Raw genomic sequence first — 17,235 nt, 5'->3', positions numbered from 1 at the left:
CCTTTGTCTTTGGAAAAAGCCTGCAAAGGTTTGATAGTGTTAAATTTATTTTTATTATGTTTCTGAGTATTAAATTTATTTGCTCAAGATGATGACAAGTTAAGGGACTGTTTGACAAACTGGTCTTGACTGTTACAAAGTTATTTTTGCTTACTGTTGAGTTAACACTCTAAACTGTTAAACCGAGATGTTACCTGGGGCTGTGGTTGACACTTTTATTCTTCTGATCTGTCATGTGGATAGCACAATGGGGGTCTTCTTTTCCTAGTTCTGTTTATGAAACTCTGTTATTTCCCTATCATACAAAGTTACATCTTACTAGTGTAGACAATAGGTGATGTCTGGTACCACATTTGTGCAGATTGTCTTGAGAAGCAGCGAGATTGAGAGAATATTTAGGAAAGTTACCTCTGATTATCAAACTGTAAAAATGCTCACCTTAAAACAATCAGTTATGAATCTGTAAAAGGCTTTTCTTTTGAATTGTGTCCATCTCTGCTACATAAGAAATATCAACCTTGATGTTTTGCATAGAACATGGATGGGAATAAGAAAAATAGAGCACTTTAAAGTGCCTCCACAAGATGTGTTGGCTGCAAAGACCGTAACCAACTTCAAATCTAAGGGTGGTTGTTTTTTACAGAAAAGCCTCTTCTTAAATCAGCAGGCAAATGATCATATAGTTGTTCTAATAAGTATGAATTCCAGATTTGAATTTTGGCACAGATGTTTAAGCAGTGGTGTATATATAGCGTGATTGCTGTTATGAGGAGTAGCATAAATGGCACAGCTTTTCATTAATGAAAGTCCCTACTGTTTCTATATTTTAGCTTTTAAATGCATTTGAAATGTAGTTTTAAGTGCTCCAACGAGTTACTGGGAGGATTTAAGGGGGATGTGCCAGGTTTGAGTGCCCCTTAAAAATTATTCCGGAGGGTTAATCCGTTGTCAACCAACTGTGTTCAATTGCTGTTGTCTAGGGGATGGTGATCTTAGAAGAATTCCCATTTCCAAAAGACATTTTGAAGAAGCAAATACAATTGACAGACCAAGAAGCTTTATTAAACGCCACAGGGAATTCGCAAGCTGCCATTGAGAGACTGGATTCTTTGCCGGAGCAGGACTTTGAAATGTCACCCAGCAGTCCTACCCTGCTTTTACGAAACATAGAAAAACAGGTAAAGTAAAATAAGAACGGAGTGGTCAGTGGAGCCAGATGGTTTACTTCAGAAACAGGGCAGTTGACTTCCAAAAGGGAGGAGATTTTGCAGTTCTGAGAGTGGGTGCTGATGAACTGAAGGGTTTAAATGACTGCATTGTACACCAGGTTTACAAATTAACCTTCCCTTTCTGCTGCGTCTGTGTTACCGCTTTGTTTCTATCAAAGCGACCACATAACTACTTCTGATGGCTATCCACAAACCTGCCTCTCCTCTGGAGTTAGGTTCCCTGTAAAGTTGCCACAGATTGTTCCAGGAAATACTTATGTGAGATGAAAGGGTAAAGCTGAAGATGGAGGCATCTTGCACTTGAAATTAAAAGAAGAAAGAAGCCCTGACAGAATAGAATAGTTGGTCTGCCTTTTCAGGAGTGACAGGACTCCAGTTCAGAGCTGAGGAATTGTAGGTACTTCAGAGGCACAGCGTAGGCGTAGCTGTGAGCACAGTTTTGGTTCATGGCGTTCAAAACAGTCATTTCCAAGGTTAATTCCAGGAAATGCAGTGTAGGCTTCAGCAGGGTTTTCTTTTGCTAGAGAGTACACAAAGAATGTGGTAGGATCACATTGCTGAAGGATTTACAGGAAATTAGTTTTCAGAATTAATTCATGCAGTTAGCGTAGAACAAGCCTGACAGAGCCAGTGTGGTGCAATAACCTGTTGCTCTGCTGCTGTACATGAATTCTTGGTCATACACACCTGTTTTAAAATGGCTAAAAGCAGCTTTGGGTACCAATGCCTGTTTCTGAATCTGTGTGCCAGTGTTTCTTATTTGATAGTCATGCTTTCCTGCTCTTAAAATGCTTCCCCTGTTTGACAGATCTTATCCACAGCAGACAGGAGTGAGGAAGCAATGAAACAGGACATTTGTATGCACAGTGCTGGCAGTCGCAGGAGGGAAACCAAAGAGCATTTTTAGAATGTGGTGAATGTCCCCTCTAAGTGATTACTTGGGGAATTAAAGGCACTTTTCAGTAAGACATCTGACAATCTAAGTAATAGTAGGGTGATTCCTGGTCCCTAAGTAGCTACAGAGGCCCAAGAACTTTGATGATGTGAAAATTACTTGGCAGTAAAGGTGTTCTTCATTTAACTAATTCACAGATTAGATCAGATTTCTTCCCTTTACACCACAAAAAGCTCTGGGGTTTGATTGCTTTTTGACTGTTAGTTCTGTAAATCGACCTTAACTTTGAGGGTCTGAGTTTCTGCTTGTCCAGTGTCAGGAGTGGTGGTGCTGTAGGCTGAATTACATCACAGATATTCCCACAGAACTCTTCAGTTCTATGTTAGAGTGTTCCTTGGTTAGAAAGAAATCGTTTTACTTGTGAACAAACAGAAATCATAAAGAATACAAAGTGACTGAGCCTTGCAGTTTTTACTAATACTGTTTTCAAGTCCTTTTCATAGCTATGCAACTTCTTAAAAACATGGACCTTGTGTTTTGGAAGCTTGCCTTTGTTTCAGTGCTTTTATATTCAGTGGAGACTTTTCTCCTTGCAGATTGAACTCTGCTGAGATTTTTAAATCAAGCTGCTAAATATTTTACTGGCGTCTTGTTTGCTTTGTTCAGACCTTTTGTAATTGACTGTTTCTGTGCTTTAATATCCCTGGGGATTTTATTCTGACATGAGATTTTTAACTGACCGCATCACGTAAACATGAACAGAAAAGACGTGAGTTGTAATAAAATGGAAAATATCTTTTTCTGCTTCTTTCTACATGAACGGTAGTGCCTCAAAATGGGAAGAAAGTTTACTGGGTAGCCTTTCGCAATTCTTGTTTTAAAGAATCTTAGTTCCAAATGAAAATCCTACCAAATAATGAGTATATATTTTAAAGTATGCCATTTCAGATATATTTAATTTTCATTTTGTGTGCAGCACAGTTTCCTCTAAGAAAACGATGTTTACTGTCAGAATAGCCTTTAAGGTTTGACAGTTAAAACAAAAAACCCGTTGTGAATTGTTCCCTGGAGTCAGTCCACAGGTCCTGGCGTTCTAAGGAGTAATTCTTAGACCTAAAAACGAGCTGCAATTGTTCTGGAGCAGTTCTGGAAGTCCAGGTTTTGGTGGGGCTCTGAAAGTGCAGGTGTTGGTTGCGATTTTGGAGGACAGCAGAAAATTTCAGCTATTCTGTCTGTAGTTGCGATAGTCCTCCTCTAGTCACACCTCCTGTTGTAAAAACATCTTTGTCAAACTACAGTGAGCGATGACGAGGATTCTTTAAGAAAAAAAATACTTGGAGTGAACAAACTGTCCGACAGTTGATGTAGACAGCAGGTGGTTTTTTCCTTGTTGAATGGCCAGATCGCAGCTCTGAGCTGCAGCTGTTGGAGCATTGGCTGTAAAGTGTTCTGGTTTCTTTTGCATTTTTTAAAACCTTTGGTTAAAATACTGAAGCCACCAATGTGTTTTGTGTACTACTTATTCAAATGTATAAACAGTGTCCTTGGCTGGTTGGTCAGGGTCGTGCTGGCTTTCAGTTGATTTATTTTTATATAGTTGAACATAATAACTGTGAAAGAAAAACCAAGCCATTCTTGATTATTCACAAGAAGAAAGGAAAGATGATTGTTCCATGATGTATGCTACTGGATTCCTACGTAGGAAAACAACAAAAACCCAAGACCTTTGAGCTGTTGAGTCTGGATAAAAGTCTGACTACCTTTCATTTTTTAAATTCTTTCCAGAGTGCACAACTGAGTGAAATCATCAGCAGCCTGATTGCCCCACTCAACCTGTCTCCAGCATCTTCACCTCTTTCATCCAAGACCGGTAGGCACAGACAGCTGGTCAATGGCATCTCCTTCAGGTATAAGACAGTAGGGTGGCATTTTTGTTTTTGAGAATAACATTTCGTAAAGTGATGTAAATGGAACTGATAATCATTACAGTAGTGAATGAGGAGGAGAGTGCTGCTTTCTGCAGGCTTCACAGGAAGTCAAGTCTTGCTTGTAAGGCTGCAAGCAGTAAGGGGTTTTTTTATTTTTAAGACATCATAAAAGTACGCAGTCACTGTAAGTACATTTAAGTACTAGGAAGATTAATATATCTGAAATAGTGAAAGGTTACGGTAAGTAACACGTTACTGAATATTGCAGACCTAATGCACTCTGTCATCAGGAGTGCTCCTTTATTTCTGGCAAAGTGACTAACTAGACTGCTAGACTGGTAGAATGCGTCAGCAGCGTAACCTGCCCCTAAGCGTGGATCCGTGGCAGTTTTGTGTGGCAGCTTCATAAGTTTTAAGCACATCAGTCTTCAATACAAGACCAAATTTATCTTTGCCAGCTACTTTTCCAGGAATTTGGAAATAATATTTTTCCATCTGTGGTCTTTTGTTCTGGATGGATTTATCCTCCAGGGTGACTGTAGCAGCTTGAAATTAATATTGTAGAAAAATGTTTCTCAGTACTACTCCATCCTTCTTAGTAATTTCATCTTTTATTCAAAGGCTTTAAAATACAGTGCAGGCTGTAATCAGTATTAGTCTCAAAACAGCATTAAGGTAATTGACTGCAGTCCTGTCTTACAAAAGGCCTAGGCATGCAGGATATTTCTCCTGAGTTATTGGTAATGTAATTTTTGAGAATGGAGGTGTTGCTGTTTTTCAGAGGTCTTAATTAAGTTCGGGTGGATGAAGAAAGCATTCCCTGCTAGAGCTGGGGGTTTATGTCAGGTGTCTGCAGCAGAACATAATTCCCTGGCTCCTGGCTCCAGGAAGAGCTGGCCACACCGTCTGTTTGAACAGCTTTGCCGCAGAGGCTGTAGCCTCCCACAAAGATTATCATGAGCAGCTTGGATAGGCAGGATCTTTAACTGCTGCCTCTTCCAAAGCACTTGTGTGACTGTGCCCTAAATTTAAGGATGAAGAGGTCTTGTCATTGTGGCATATCAGTTGTTTACAAATAACGTAGCAAAAATCAGAAGATTTTTTCTTCTCAGTCTTGGAATAAAAATAGCCCTGAAATAGGAGTTACTAATAGAGGTGGCTATGTGGAAGAAGAGAGTAATTAAGCTGTTGGAAGGCTATGTCTTGAATCTGTGACTTTTTCACAAAACAGATGAGAAAGCGTTCCTGCTTTTAAAAATGTTGTTAGGAGTGTATGAAGTTGACGTCTTGAGGAGGGACTCTGATGATGTAACTTAAAGCCACTTCTATTCTGATTTATCAGACACTGTCTAAAATCAGTCCTCATTCCATTTTAAGAGCAGCAGAGTTGTTTGCTCACAGACCACTCTAAGGCTGATTTTCTCCTCATGACCTATAAAAGCCCAAGGAAGAACGGGCAGACTTGGAAGATTTCCTCCGTGCTGTAGCTCTCAGCTGGAGTTGATGAGTTAGGTGTTGGAAGGGAATCTGAGAAATCTGAGACCTTTCTAGAGGTCATCTTAAAAATCAGTTAAATAGTGAATTTTTCAATTCTTATGAAGTGTTTTGAAATCTGCAGATAAATGCTGTTTGTTAAAGTTGGTAATGAAGCACACTACAGAGTGGTTATCATGAGAATTCTGCAGGGAAATTCACTGCCTCCCACTTGATTTTTTGAATGTGTTTCGGTGCTTTGTTGTATTTTGTTGTAGTAGTGCGCAGTTAATTGAGACAGTTACATACTGCAGTTCACCGCATTTCTTGGCTGCTTCTCCCCTTGCTCTTTCCAGAGCTCACTCTGACTGTGTTAAGTACCTGATAAAGTAGAAATCAAAATCAAACTTAAAGTAAGGTGATATTTTGAAATGGAATAAAAAAGAGGATGACAGAGATTTTTACTTAAGTAAATTCTTGAAATTAGGTGTAGGCTCTTGATGTGAAAGATGTAGTCAGTCCATGATTAAAGCAGGTCTAAGCATGAGATCCTTTGAGGTTGGTGATCATGGGGTTGCAGTACGGGTGGTTACTTGGGCTATTCCCAGTGGAAGTGGTGATGCATGTTTGGTTCCTGGTTGATTAAATATCGGTAATCTTGAATTGCCATTTGCCAAGGTCTAATTTTCTTAGTGGCTTCCTTTTTCTATGTAGCTTTTCTTTGCCCTATTGAATCTAAATGCCAAGGTTAGCCAAATGCATTGTATGAAGGTGAATATTCATATGGCAGTTTCCTAGACTAGTGATAACCACTTTCATATTAGAAAAGAGGAATGGATAAGTTCATTGCTTCAGTACAAATAGTGCCTGTCTGATGGCGTGCTGTGCGTGTGTGTATCTGTGAGTAAGGTCTCTGCTCTTCAGCTGGGCTACAGTGCAGGAAAGGCCAACCTGTGATCTCTGACTGGAGCGTTTTAGCAAATTCATGAATTTTACATCTGGTGATGGTTCATCTCCGCTCTTCTGTGGAGTCCCTCAGGGGTCTGTACTGGGACCAGGACTATTCAAGATACTCATCAACGTCCTGGACGAGGGAACAGAGGGCACTGTCAGCAAGTTTGCTGGCAACACAAAACTGGGAGGAGTGGCTGACACTCCAGAGGCTGTGCTGCCATTTAGAGAGATCTGGACAGGCTGGAGAGTCGGGTGGGGAAAAATTTAATGAAATTCAACAAGGGCAAGTGGAGGGTCTGCATCTGGGAAAGAACAACCCCATGGAGCAGTCTAGGTTGGGGACTGACCTGTTGGGGAGCAGCACAGGGGAAAGGAACCTGGGGGTCCTGGTGGACAGCAGGGTGACCATGGGCCAGCAATGATCAGGTCAGGGGAGTTGGACTGGATGATCTTTTGAGGTCCCCTTCCAACTCCTAACATTCTGTGATTCTGTAGAATGGCATTTTGAAATCCACCCAAACTAACATCAAAATAAATGGGTAACTTAAACCTTGCCTGGGAAGCCTATTTACACAAGTGGCAGGATATCCATACTGCTGTGTGCTGGAGCTCCAAGCCACATAGCTGAGATCTCTGCTTCATCTGAAAATGATGAAAATCTTGAAAAGTCCAGCTGTGCATTACTGGAAGGCACAAGAGGGTAAACAGAGCAGCTGGCAGAGGCTGAAGAGACATTATGAAAGGCCTGGGCAGACCACCAGAACAAAGGCAGGAATCACTGAAGTTGAGGAGCCAGACTGAGGAGCCTTTTGTTCTGCTTTTTCTGTCCAAGTTGCCTTTCGTACAAGAGGGAGGTATGTGGAAGTCCAGAAGTTGGGCTTGGCACCGTCTGACTTTGAGGCAGATAATTACAGAGAAAATGTTTTTGAGGATTCTGAGAAAGTTTTTTAAGAAATTTTTTTGCATGGACTTTAAACACTGTATTTCTTTCTCAAGCCTTAAAGAGACCGTGTTAGCATTATGAATGTCACGCTTCAGTATTTTGAGCTTTTTCTTGGCACTTACTTGTATGTTCCTTTAAATGCTTAGTACCATCCTTCTGTTCATTAGCACATCTTTTTCATTGTGTTTGTGTTGCTTATTGGGATTGTTCTGATGTGTCACAAGGGCAGCCCATAAAGCCTTGTTACCACATCAGCACAGCACGGGGTGGTGTTTAATCACACTTTCCTAACAGTTGCTTCTGTTTAATAAAAATAGAAGAATACTGCTTGTCAGAGAAGATTGATAAATGGCCTTGTAATAAATTCATTTTCATGTTTTGCTTGGTGTTATAACTTTACTAATAAGTCTGTGACTTGCCAGATAAAGTTCAAAGAGAAAATAATAATTTGTGCAGATAGATGACCTGTTATGAACCAAGGCCAGTGTATCTCGTATACTTGCACTTCTCGGGCAGTTTAGATTTGCAGTCAAGGTCTTCGATGTTGTAAAAATAAATGCATACTTAAGTGCTTTTTGCAGCAAGTCTTCAGCCTTTCAGGAAGATGTTGCTACAGCAACAAAATAAAATCAGGATACCTATACAAGTGAAGGGCGTTATTCCCATTGAGCCATTGAATTTTTACCTTGGAGTGTTCCTTGTTCTGGTGAGTAGCCAGGTTGTAGATTGGTGAGAGTGATCCAAGTTTGTTACACACACATATATAGAGTTTTCTACTGCTCTCGGCCCTATGTTTTCACATGACTTTAGTGATTGCATATAGAATTACCTAGGGATATGAGCACAGCAAGTGTGCATGAAGGTAAGGTTGTGGAGGGATAACACTATAACACTGAGTAGGATTTGAAAGGGATAGACGTGGGGAAATGCAGGTAAGATTGAGATTTAATGTTGAAATCAGGTGTTCCATGTGTCCATGTAGACCCTGTCACATTGTGACTGGAGCTGAGCGTGCGTTCTTCCAAATAATCTGGGTCTAACCAGCTTCTAGATCTTAAAGACAGACAGGTCAGGTTTTCCCTCCTCCCCAGGAGCTGCCCCCAGGCTGGGCTAAGGGTTTATTGAAGAATTCTATTGGCCTGTCCCTGAAAGTGAAGTTTAATGGCCTTGTGTTGGTTAAACTAAGCGTGCAGAGTTCCTAATTTTGATATAAATGCTTCACAGTGAGTTGCAGCCTCTGTGCTGAATGGACACTGGTTTGTAAAGCTTTACTGAAGTTTCAGTTCTTGAGCAAAACTAGAAAGGCCTACAAGTACTAGGGCAGGACTCTAGAGCTCCTTTGTGTTAGCGTGACTGCTGTCTTGAATGTAAGTTTGTAGGAAAATATTAATTGTAACTTAAAACTCATAGGTGTGAGAAGTGTTAGAGAGTTCTAGAATTTGGAAACCAGTGTATGTCTGAGGGCGTAACTTCATTTTGACATTTGTTTCCATGAGCAGAAAAGTGAAGAACGACAAACTTCCTTTCATGACTTAACATAGAATTAATCAAAGAGCAAAGAAAGCATGTACATGGTTTGCTGAAACAGTCTGCTGAAACATTTTAGTATTTATAAAATTTTCTTACAATTATACAGCTAATGCTAATCAGTGTATGAAATCTTGGCCTGTGCATGTGGGATGTATTTAACTTTTAGTGTTTCCTCCCCCCGTTAATCATGAAATTGCAGAGCTTCAGACAACAGGGAGATATCCTCCTCAAGCAGCTGGTTGCTTGATCATCAGCACATCAAGAAAAGGAGAAGAGACAGGACAAGGCTAAGATCTCTCTCCGTGGCTAATGTGAGCACTTCTGCCCGAACAAGGCCACTTCATAGTTTCCAGAAGAGGAAACTCTACAGGATGCACGGTGCCTGTTACTGGAATCAGCAGGTAGGCCCTCATCTCGCTCTTCAGGAGACAAAGCTGGAGTCCAGCTGCTAAAGTCTGCATGTCACTCGTCTGGTATGTCAGAAGAATAGTGCGTGCTGTGCTGGTTATTTGTTTCTTTCTGGGAGCACATAGTATATGTGGCAGGAGTGCGAGCTGTGTCAGCAGGAGCTCAGAGTTAACGACCTCAACATAAAAATGAAAGATCACTCAAAATCCCGCTTATCAAATCAGTTTGTTACATGGCTGTCTTTAAAGCCTTTGTACAGTCGAAGAGACAACTCGAGGGCTTCCTCGTGAGGCTGGACTGCTGAGGAAAGATGCCACAGTGTAAATGAGCTGCCTGCTTATTTTCAGAATATTTGTTTTAGCTACAAGAAAGTTTACACAGCTGGTGGCACATTATTTTCTAGGAAATTAAATTGAACTATCTTAATCTTGTTTCCTTTTTTGCTGCTCCTGATTAGTTGTATTGCCATTTTGCTGACACTTTATGAACGCTTTAAAACTCTTAGAATTTTCTGCATTACAAGCTAATAAGTATTTTTAAATGGGAAATAAAACATTGTCTGTTGTGCAGGGCAAAGCATATCAGTTCATGTCTGATATTAATAGCTTATTGCTGGTAAGAATATATGCTGAATTTAGCCATGGTGCTTAAAGTAACCGTGTAATTTGGGAGCAAAGATGGTATGGACTCATTTTTTAGAGCAGTGCTAATCTCAAGTGATTTTAATTTCTTGATTTTATTTTGCCTTTTAAAAAGTATGTTCTAGTGAGAGAAATCTCCATGTCTCCTTGACTAACTGTCTAGGACTTACTGAGTGTACCAGTGGTCTCAGGAGGAGCTTCCCTTGCGAGGATGTTCTGTGTGTGACGATTTAGCATCCTCTGCAAAGTTGCAGAAGTGTTCTAGTTTTAGCAAGATATTTCATTGAAAAGCTGTCTGGCTTCTTATTAACTTGACTTCCCAGCTTCCTGGCAGTGCGGCTTAAAGATGTGGCAGCCTGCCTGGAGGGTGGATGGTGGAGGGTTACAGTCTGGGAGCTCTGCCTCCTAGACACTTAGGCTTTTCGCCTTCCTTGTGTTAACCGAGGAGACTGTTGCTGACTTGTTTCCCATACAATCCAGTCCGTGTCTGATAAAGAGGTTGGAGGCCTTGTTCCCTGACTGATGCCTCCAACATCACAAGTGCAGCTGTGGAGATTGCTCATTGGCAAAAGACTCCAGGACTTTCCCTTCTTTCTACTTAAACATGAGGGGTTTCCACTCCAGATGCAACTTCCAGGCTCAAGTATCTCTTATTTCTAAGACTGCTGCCTATGTCTCTGTCTTTTGAAAACCGTGCCAGAGTTAGGGCAGTTCAAAGAGTAGCAGTGGAAGCTTGTGAACAGAAACTTCATTTCTGCAGCCCAGCAGCAGGAGTACAAAGCGGAGTTCACATCTTTATCTTCAACCAGCCATAAAGCTGAGCCGCTTTGCACGTCCAGTAGTTTCCTTTGACTTGTAAATGAAAAAAGATAAATTTATAGTTTACCTTTGGTTGTAGACTGCATTCAAAAAGCGCATTTTTAAGTTACTAGTTAAGGCTCCAAATATTGGAGCTGGTACAACTGTGTGTCTTGTCCATGTTCTCAACATTTCTAGTGCTGCGTTACCATATACTAACCCGGCTGTAGTCTCTCTACTGAAAGTTCAGAGAAGTCCCAAAGACAGTGTGGTAGAAGCCCCTGTAGAGAATGCTGTTTATGCTTGCCACAGCCCAGAAACCTGTGTTTAGGCTCTGCTTTCTAATGTCCTCTGCATGGGGCAGTTAACTGAGAGGCAATGTGAAGAACTGGGTAATGAGCTGCAGATAGATTCTGCTTCTCGTCTTGGAGGAAATAAGAGGTGGTGGCAGCAATCAAGCTGTCAGCTTCAGACTTCATGCAAGTGCCCAACTCAATTAAAGTTTTCAGAATTAAGGTAAAGCGGTGAACAAGGCCTCTTACAGAGTGCTGGTTAAAAACAGAGTATCGGGGATCCTGCTGGGAAGTGTGTGATAAAATTGAACTGGCCATTTCCAGCACATTCTGACAACCAAACCTAAATGGGCATCAAGTCTTGGAATTGAGAGCCATCATCAGTGTATCGTTTCATTCAAGAAACCGTACTCTAACAGGCCCTTTCATTTTCTTATTCCTGCACTTGCTACACTTGGTTACTCAGCCATGGATGAGATTGCTCAGCTTGTAATGGAAGAACACTGGCTATCAGCCCAGGCTGACCGCTGTATTAGGGAGATGTCAAAGAATAGGGATGCAAAATGGGGAATGGCCTCTGGGACGGATACCTAGTTGTCTTTGAAAATGCGTTTATATTCCCAGTAGTAATCCAGCACATTTCCTCTGGCCTTTTGGAGAAAAAGGAGTTACTTCTTAGCAGCATGAAAAATAGTTGGAATTCTGATGTCATACTACTGTGCTGTCTCTAGCAAGTGCTTCTCCCATACTTCTTCCAGTTTTACATATTCATATAGCCCCTGGTATCATCATCTGTGAGGACCCATATTTCTTTAAGGTCACTGGCCTGAGAGCAAGCTGGAGCTGGGGAAACCTTGCTGCCATCTCCTTGCAGCAGATGTGGAGTTAACAGAGACCAGCTTGCCAAAGTCTGAGGGGAAGATTGAGTCTTCTGAACAGTGCAGCTCCTGCGCTAGCTTCCTCATGGTGCCTGGTTCAGACACTGGTGAGCGAGCACCCGGCAGTGCCGTTGGGCGATGCCATCCTGCAGAGTAAGGTATCTGAGCAGATGATGACTAAAGAATTTTAACCAGAGAATCACAGCAAAATGCAGACTTCTCATGTGTAGGAGGTTAAGAAGTGCTGGGATAACTTAGGAATTTGATTTTTGGGGGGATGACCAGTTGTACCCTTTGTGCATCGAATGGCACTCAGAGTGTTGCCCTTCAGATCTCTTCAGATTCTTTTGGGAAGCTCATCCCCTCTTCCACCTCCCCACATCCATGTTAGGAAAAGCCAAGTATGAAACTGTGAACTGCTGTCCCATCTGTCAGTTCATAAGGTCACTGGGAAGACAGCCACATTTTTTTCTCTTATCTACTGCCATGCCACATACATTTACAGTGCTGTCAAATGTTTGAGTATTTAGTGACCTAGTATCCTCCCATGCCTGTCGTGAGATGCCCTGTATTGTGTTCTGCTTTGCTGTATCTCTTTTCTGAAGAGGACTACGCCTTCCCCTGCTCTGGTATTTAAAGAATGCTTACACAGAGTAGTATCTAAAAGAAAACACAGAACTCTAGAAAACCTGCCAAATCTACAAGATAGTTAGACTGCAGTGATAAATAAAACAGGATGCAGGGTGTTGGGTTTATCTGTCATCATCCAGTGTACCAAGGAACTTGAAACATCCTTTGGGTCCAAATCCGCTTGTCCCCTAATTCAGAATGACTGAGTACCGCAGATGATCTGTGAGTCATCTTTTGGCGGTGGAACCCGCTTTGTATCTTTCTTCTTTCGTTATCTAATAGTTTGGTAAGAGCTTAGGCCATTTCTTGATTGTGAGTCAGTGCACAAGCCACTCAGAATTATCCACACGCACAGCAAAGCCTGGGATTGCAGTCTGTGCTGCGGTCCAGAGGATGTGGTGGTAGCATGCATTTCTTCAGCGTGATTTTTGTTAAAACATGCTTGCAGGGTAGCACAAAGGAATAAACTGCAGGCATGGTCTAGTAGAGGACCTGTGCTTGTGGACAGAGGTTGGAAATCTGAGAGTGCTTCATTCAAAATGCTGGGTCTGTCACTCATTGGCATTGTTACAGCTGGAAAGTCAGACAACCTCTGGGTCATTTTCTCCTCCTGTGAAATGCACGTAATGTAGTTTTAACGCTGAGAAAGATGGCAAAGAGTATCGAGCCATTAAAACCAAGGAAGGCTGTAAGTGGCAGATCCATGTCAGGACTTTAGGACATGAGCTCCAATTGAGTAATTTCCTAGTGGCTGTTGCATTTATAACTGCTTGCCCCCTTCAGCCGGATCCTTCGAGGTCTGATGCCTGAGTGCTCCTGCTTTTCCTACAGTGAGGAACTGTTGTAGCTCCGTCTGGCACTTTTTTGCCTAAACTTGAAGGAACTGAATTATGTGTGACATCAAAAGTTCTGTTAAGTTTGTTCTAAGGCAGACAAATGTTACTAGTCAGGTGCTCTCAGAGAGGTCTGTGCTTAGCTGACTTACCTGGATGTTTTGTTTTCTAGTGTTTTATCTGTGTGGCTTGTTGGGTGTTCTTTTAGTAACAAAGAAGTTGTTTTGGCAGTACGTTTTGTTAGTTTTGCACTTAACATCCTAACTGATGACATCAGTTTCACTTGGTGTTGTCAAGTCGTGCTTCACCAAGCATGGCGCTCAATAGTGTTTTAATCTATTAGAACTTTACACGCTTGTTAGTGAAGATAAGCGACGATAGAGGAGTGAGATCCGAGTACTATAAATTTTGGTTCTTCCCATTTCTTTGCAGGGTTGTAGAGCACAGCAGGGGTTTTTTAATCTGAAAAGTCTCTTTGTATTTGTATGTCCACCTGCTGGAAGAAGAGGTGGTTGTGTGGACTGAGGCACTTGAAGAAAACTGCAGTTCAGATTTGCAATGGTGCCAATACCCTGAAAGTTGGGAACTGAGGTACAAAAGCTTGCATTTTAGCTACCACAAGCAAACAATTGGTATGAAGTTGCCAGCTCTTGCAGCTGAGTATTGCCACATTTTTTCTCCTCAGTCTCAAGTGGGAGCTAAGTGAGAACATAAGAATATCTGCTTTTGTTTAGTGGTTTTAAAAACAAAAAAGTAAGAAAAAAAAAAGTGAGTGCTTCACCAGAAGGCTCCAAAACAGACAGGAAAAATGTATTTAAACTCTAGGGTTTGGGTTTCTTGTTTTAGTCTAGTTCTCATGCCAGTTTGGTGATCTCTATGTCCTGCTGCTTTCCCAGTACATGTTTAGGGACAGTGATACTTTCTGTAGATGCCACTTGATAAATGCAGATGGGTCTTTCACCAAGTCTTGTTGATTTTCGGATTTTAGGGGAAAGTATACATATATATGTGCACCTAAAGAGTGCTTTTCACAGGCCCGCACCTTTGGCTTATTATGGTATTTCTGTAGGCTTTTACTGATCACATCTACTCTTAATCTCTACATGGCATTTTTCAAAATGTACCTCTGTGAGTTAACTTGTCTTTCCTTCTTTTGGTTTATTTAACTAGTCAAAGATTAAGCACTAACCTTGATTTTTCCGTTGATTTGCGAGTTGAACAAGAGGTCTTTGTTTCAAGGTGTTGAAGACAGCATACATTTCCCACAGAGCAGGTGAAAGTCCATCTGCCATTGGTTTATAACAGGATTAAAGAAACTGAACTCCATGTATTCTTATGAGAGGTGGTGGGTGTTCTCTGAGGACGGTAAAAGCTACCACTCCTTCTATGACTCTGAACAAAAATTTGAATTTGAGACAAGCCAGATGCCAAGTAAGTTGTTAGTGTTTTAGGAAAGTCTCAGTTCTGTTCCTGGAAAGACTGGTCCCTGCCACAGGATCTGCCACTTTATTCTTATCAACAGCTTCAGAGGGGCCAGGGGCAGACAAACTTGCCCCTGTCCCAGGGCAGCTTGTTCCACTGTACCTGAGCTGCCTATAGATCTGCAGGCAAGTGCATGGGAAAGGTCCATTTGACATCTACGGGAACTTCATCTGGAAGCGAGAGTCTGTCATGTAGGATCATTGGCATCATCTGTTACGCACCTTCCCATATAGGGGTGTCTTGATGCTTTGTCCACCTTCTCCCCCCCACTTACCTGTTGATGAGAAAGAAAGTCTTTGGGGCTTTCAGATTAGCCTTTCACTATCCATGTACCGCATGTTTCCTAAAAGCACTCTGCAGTGAAGTCCTGCTTAGGAACTCTTGATGTTTAGCTTATGAAATAAGTAATTTCATTTAACAGATGTTCTGCCAGAGAGACAGAGCTCTGCTAAGAGCAGATTGCTGTGTGCAGAAGAGGGAGGCCGTGGAGAAGTGGGCTGGCCTTTAAGGCAGCTGCTAAAGCACAGCAGCAAGCAGGTAACAGTGCTCTGTTGGTGTGAGCTCTTCTGGAGGATTAAAAGTTAGCGATATGCTCAGTGTTCAAAGAGGAGGCATCAGCCGCCTGCACGGTGGTTCTCTTGGATCTCGTAATTAAACCTCCGCAATTTAGTTGGCTACTCATTTAGTGAAGAACAGTTTTTAATACTGAGGGAGATAGCTCTTCTTTGATATTGCTGAAAAGTTCTGTGTGTGTGTGTGTTGGGACAGTAAATGCTTTTTACGTTTTCAGCTTCTAGGAGTCATCAGAAGCAGACACGACAGGTATTCAGCAGTGTGTTGAGCTAACTTCATTAACGTACTGGATTCATACATGCTGGTGTAATTGAGCTGTGGCTGGCTGTATTGTTACATTTCGGCATGTTTCCAAAAATGGTAGGAGTTTTTAGGGATCGGTAGCTGAGGTCGTGAAGCAAGTGTTCATTTCAGAATTTTTAACTGGGAGCACAAAACGTTTTTCTTTTCAGTTACGACACACTTCATAGACCCAAACTTCTCTGCAGAAGGGTGGTGTGCTGGTACTGTTCAGCCTTCTGACCAACATCAGAGGCGTGAGCCAGTCGTACTTTGTCTAATGCATCAGTTTATCACAAGCAAGTGCAAGAATTGTTTTGAATATCAAACTGAATTGCTCACGACATTTTCTGTGACCCAGTTAAACAGTACTAAGGGCAGGGGAATTCACGATTAGAATTTGTAATACCCTGGAAAATTAGACTCTATCGCTTATGAAGTATAACACAGCTGCTATTTTAGTTGAAGATTTAAAGCTTGCACACCTCTGATTTCCTCTTAAATACAGCGTATTTTCTTTTCCTTAATAGAATCAATTTAATGTAATGTTATTCTTCATATCTACTTAAGCTCAGGAAGCATGAGGTTTTGTATTTCAGTAATGAAGAAAAATGTTTCGGGAGATGTATGAGGTACGGTATCTCAGGGGAAACCTTGATAAGAGTTCAGTGATCTCTCTTGCTCTCTGAAGGGCTGGCATTGTGGTCAGACTTGCTCTAGAGGCCTCTCTTCTAAAAGCTGTGTATTCCTTGGTTTTCACGAAACCACTTATCATGGCTGTGGCTGAATGGATATATTTGTGGGGTTGATTTCATGTGGGATTTGGTGGAGTTTTTTTTGTTGTCATGTTCCAAAAATCAATAATTAACTGCTGTAAAAGCCAGTTGGGTTGTACACTGTGTTCTGTGCTGAATTGGAAGTGGGGAGAGGTTTTGTTTCAGTAAGGCTGAAGCACCTTCTTTGACTGAGTAGCACACTTTCATTCCAGAATGAAGGGTTTCAGAAATATTGTCATCAGGAGTTGATTAAACTGACATCCCTGACAAACATCATGATTGCACTAATTCATAGAACGATAGAATGGTTTGGGTTGGAAGGGACCTTAAAGATCACCCAGTCCAACCCCTGCCATGGGCAGGGACACCTCCCACCAGACCAGGCTGCCCAAAGCCCTGTCCAACCTGGCCTTGAACACTGCCAGGGAGGGGGCATCCACAGCTTCCCTGGGCAACCTGTGCCAGTGTCTCACCACCCTCACAGTGAAGAATTTCTTCATAATGTCTAACCTAAATCTATCCCCTTCCAGGTTAAATCTATTACACCTCATTCTATCACTACCTGCCCTTGTAAGAAGCCCCTCCCCAGCTTTCCTGCAGGCCCCCTTCAGGAACTGGAAGGCCACAATAAGGTCCCCCCAGAGCCTTCTCTTCTCCAGGCTGAACAGCCCCAACTCTCTCAGCAGGTCCCC

The 17,235-nt window shown here is 41.8% G+C and overlaps 1 protein-coding gene across 1 annotated transcript in view; it reads left to right on the top strand.

Annotated features, from left to right (window-relative positions):
• The window catches only part of KANSL1L (KAT8 regulatory NSL complex subunit 1-like), a 54,227-nt gene that overhangs the window by 19,093 nt on the left and 17,899 nt on the right, over nt 1-17,235 (top strand). Inside the window, exons 3-5 of the mRNA XM_010193895.1 lie at nt 981-1,178; nt 3,910-4,031; nt 9,152-9,353. Coding sequence (XP_010192197.1) covers nt 981-1,178; nt 3,910-4,031; nt 9,152-9,353 — 522 coding nt within the window. The remainder of the gene's footprint in view (nt 1-980; nt 1,179-3,909; nt 4,032-9,151; nt 9,354-17,235) is intronic.

The sequence above is a fragment of the Mesitornis unicolor genome, unplaced genomic scaffold (assembly GCF_000695765.1).
Source record: "Mesitornis unicolor isolate BGI_N332 unplaced genomic scaffold, ASM69576v1 scaffold14131, whole genome shotgun sequence".
NCBI lineage: Eukaryota > Metazoa > Chordata > Aves > Mesitornithiformes > Mesitornithidae > Mesitornis > Mesitornis unicolor.
The sequence above is the reverse complement of the archived record's forward strand: the minus strand, read 5'-3'. Positions and strand labels throughout refer to the sequence as shown.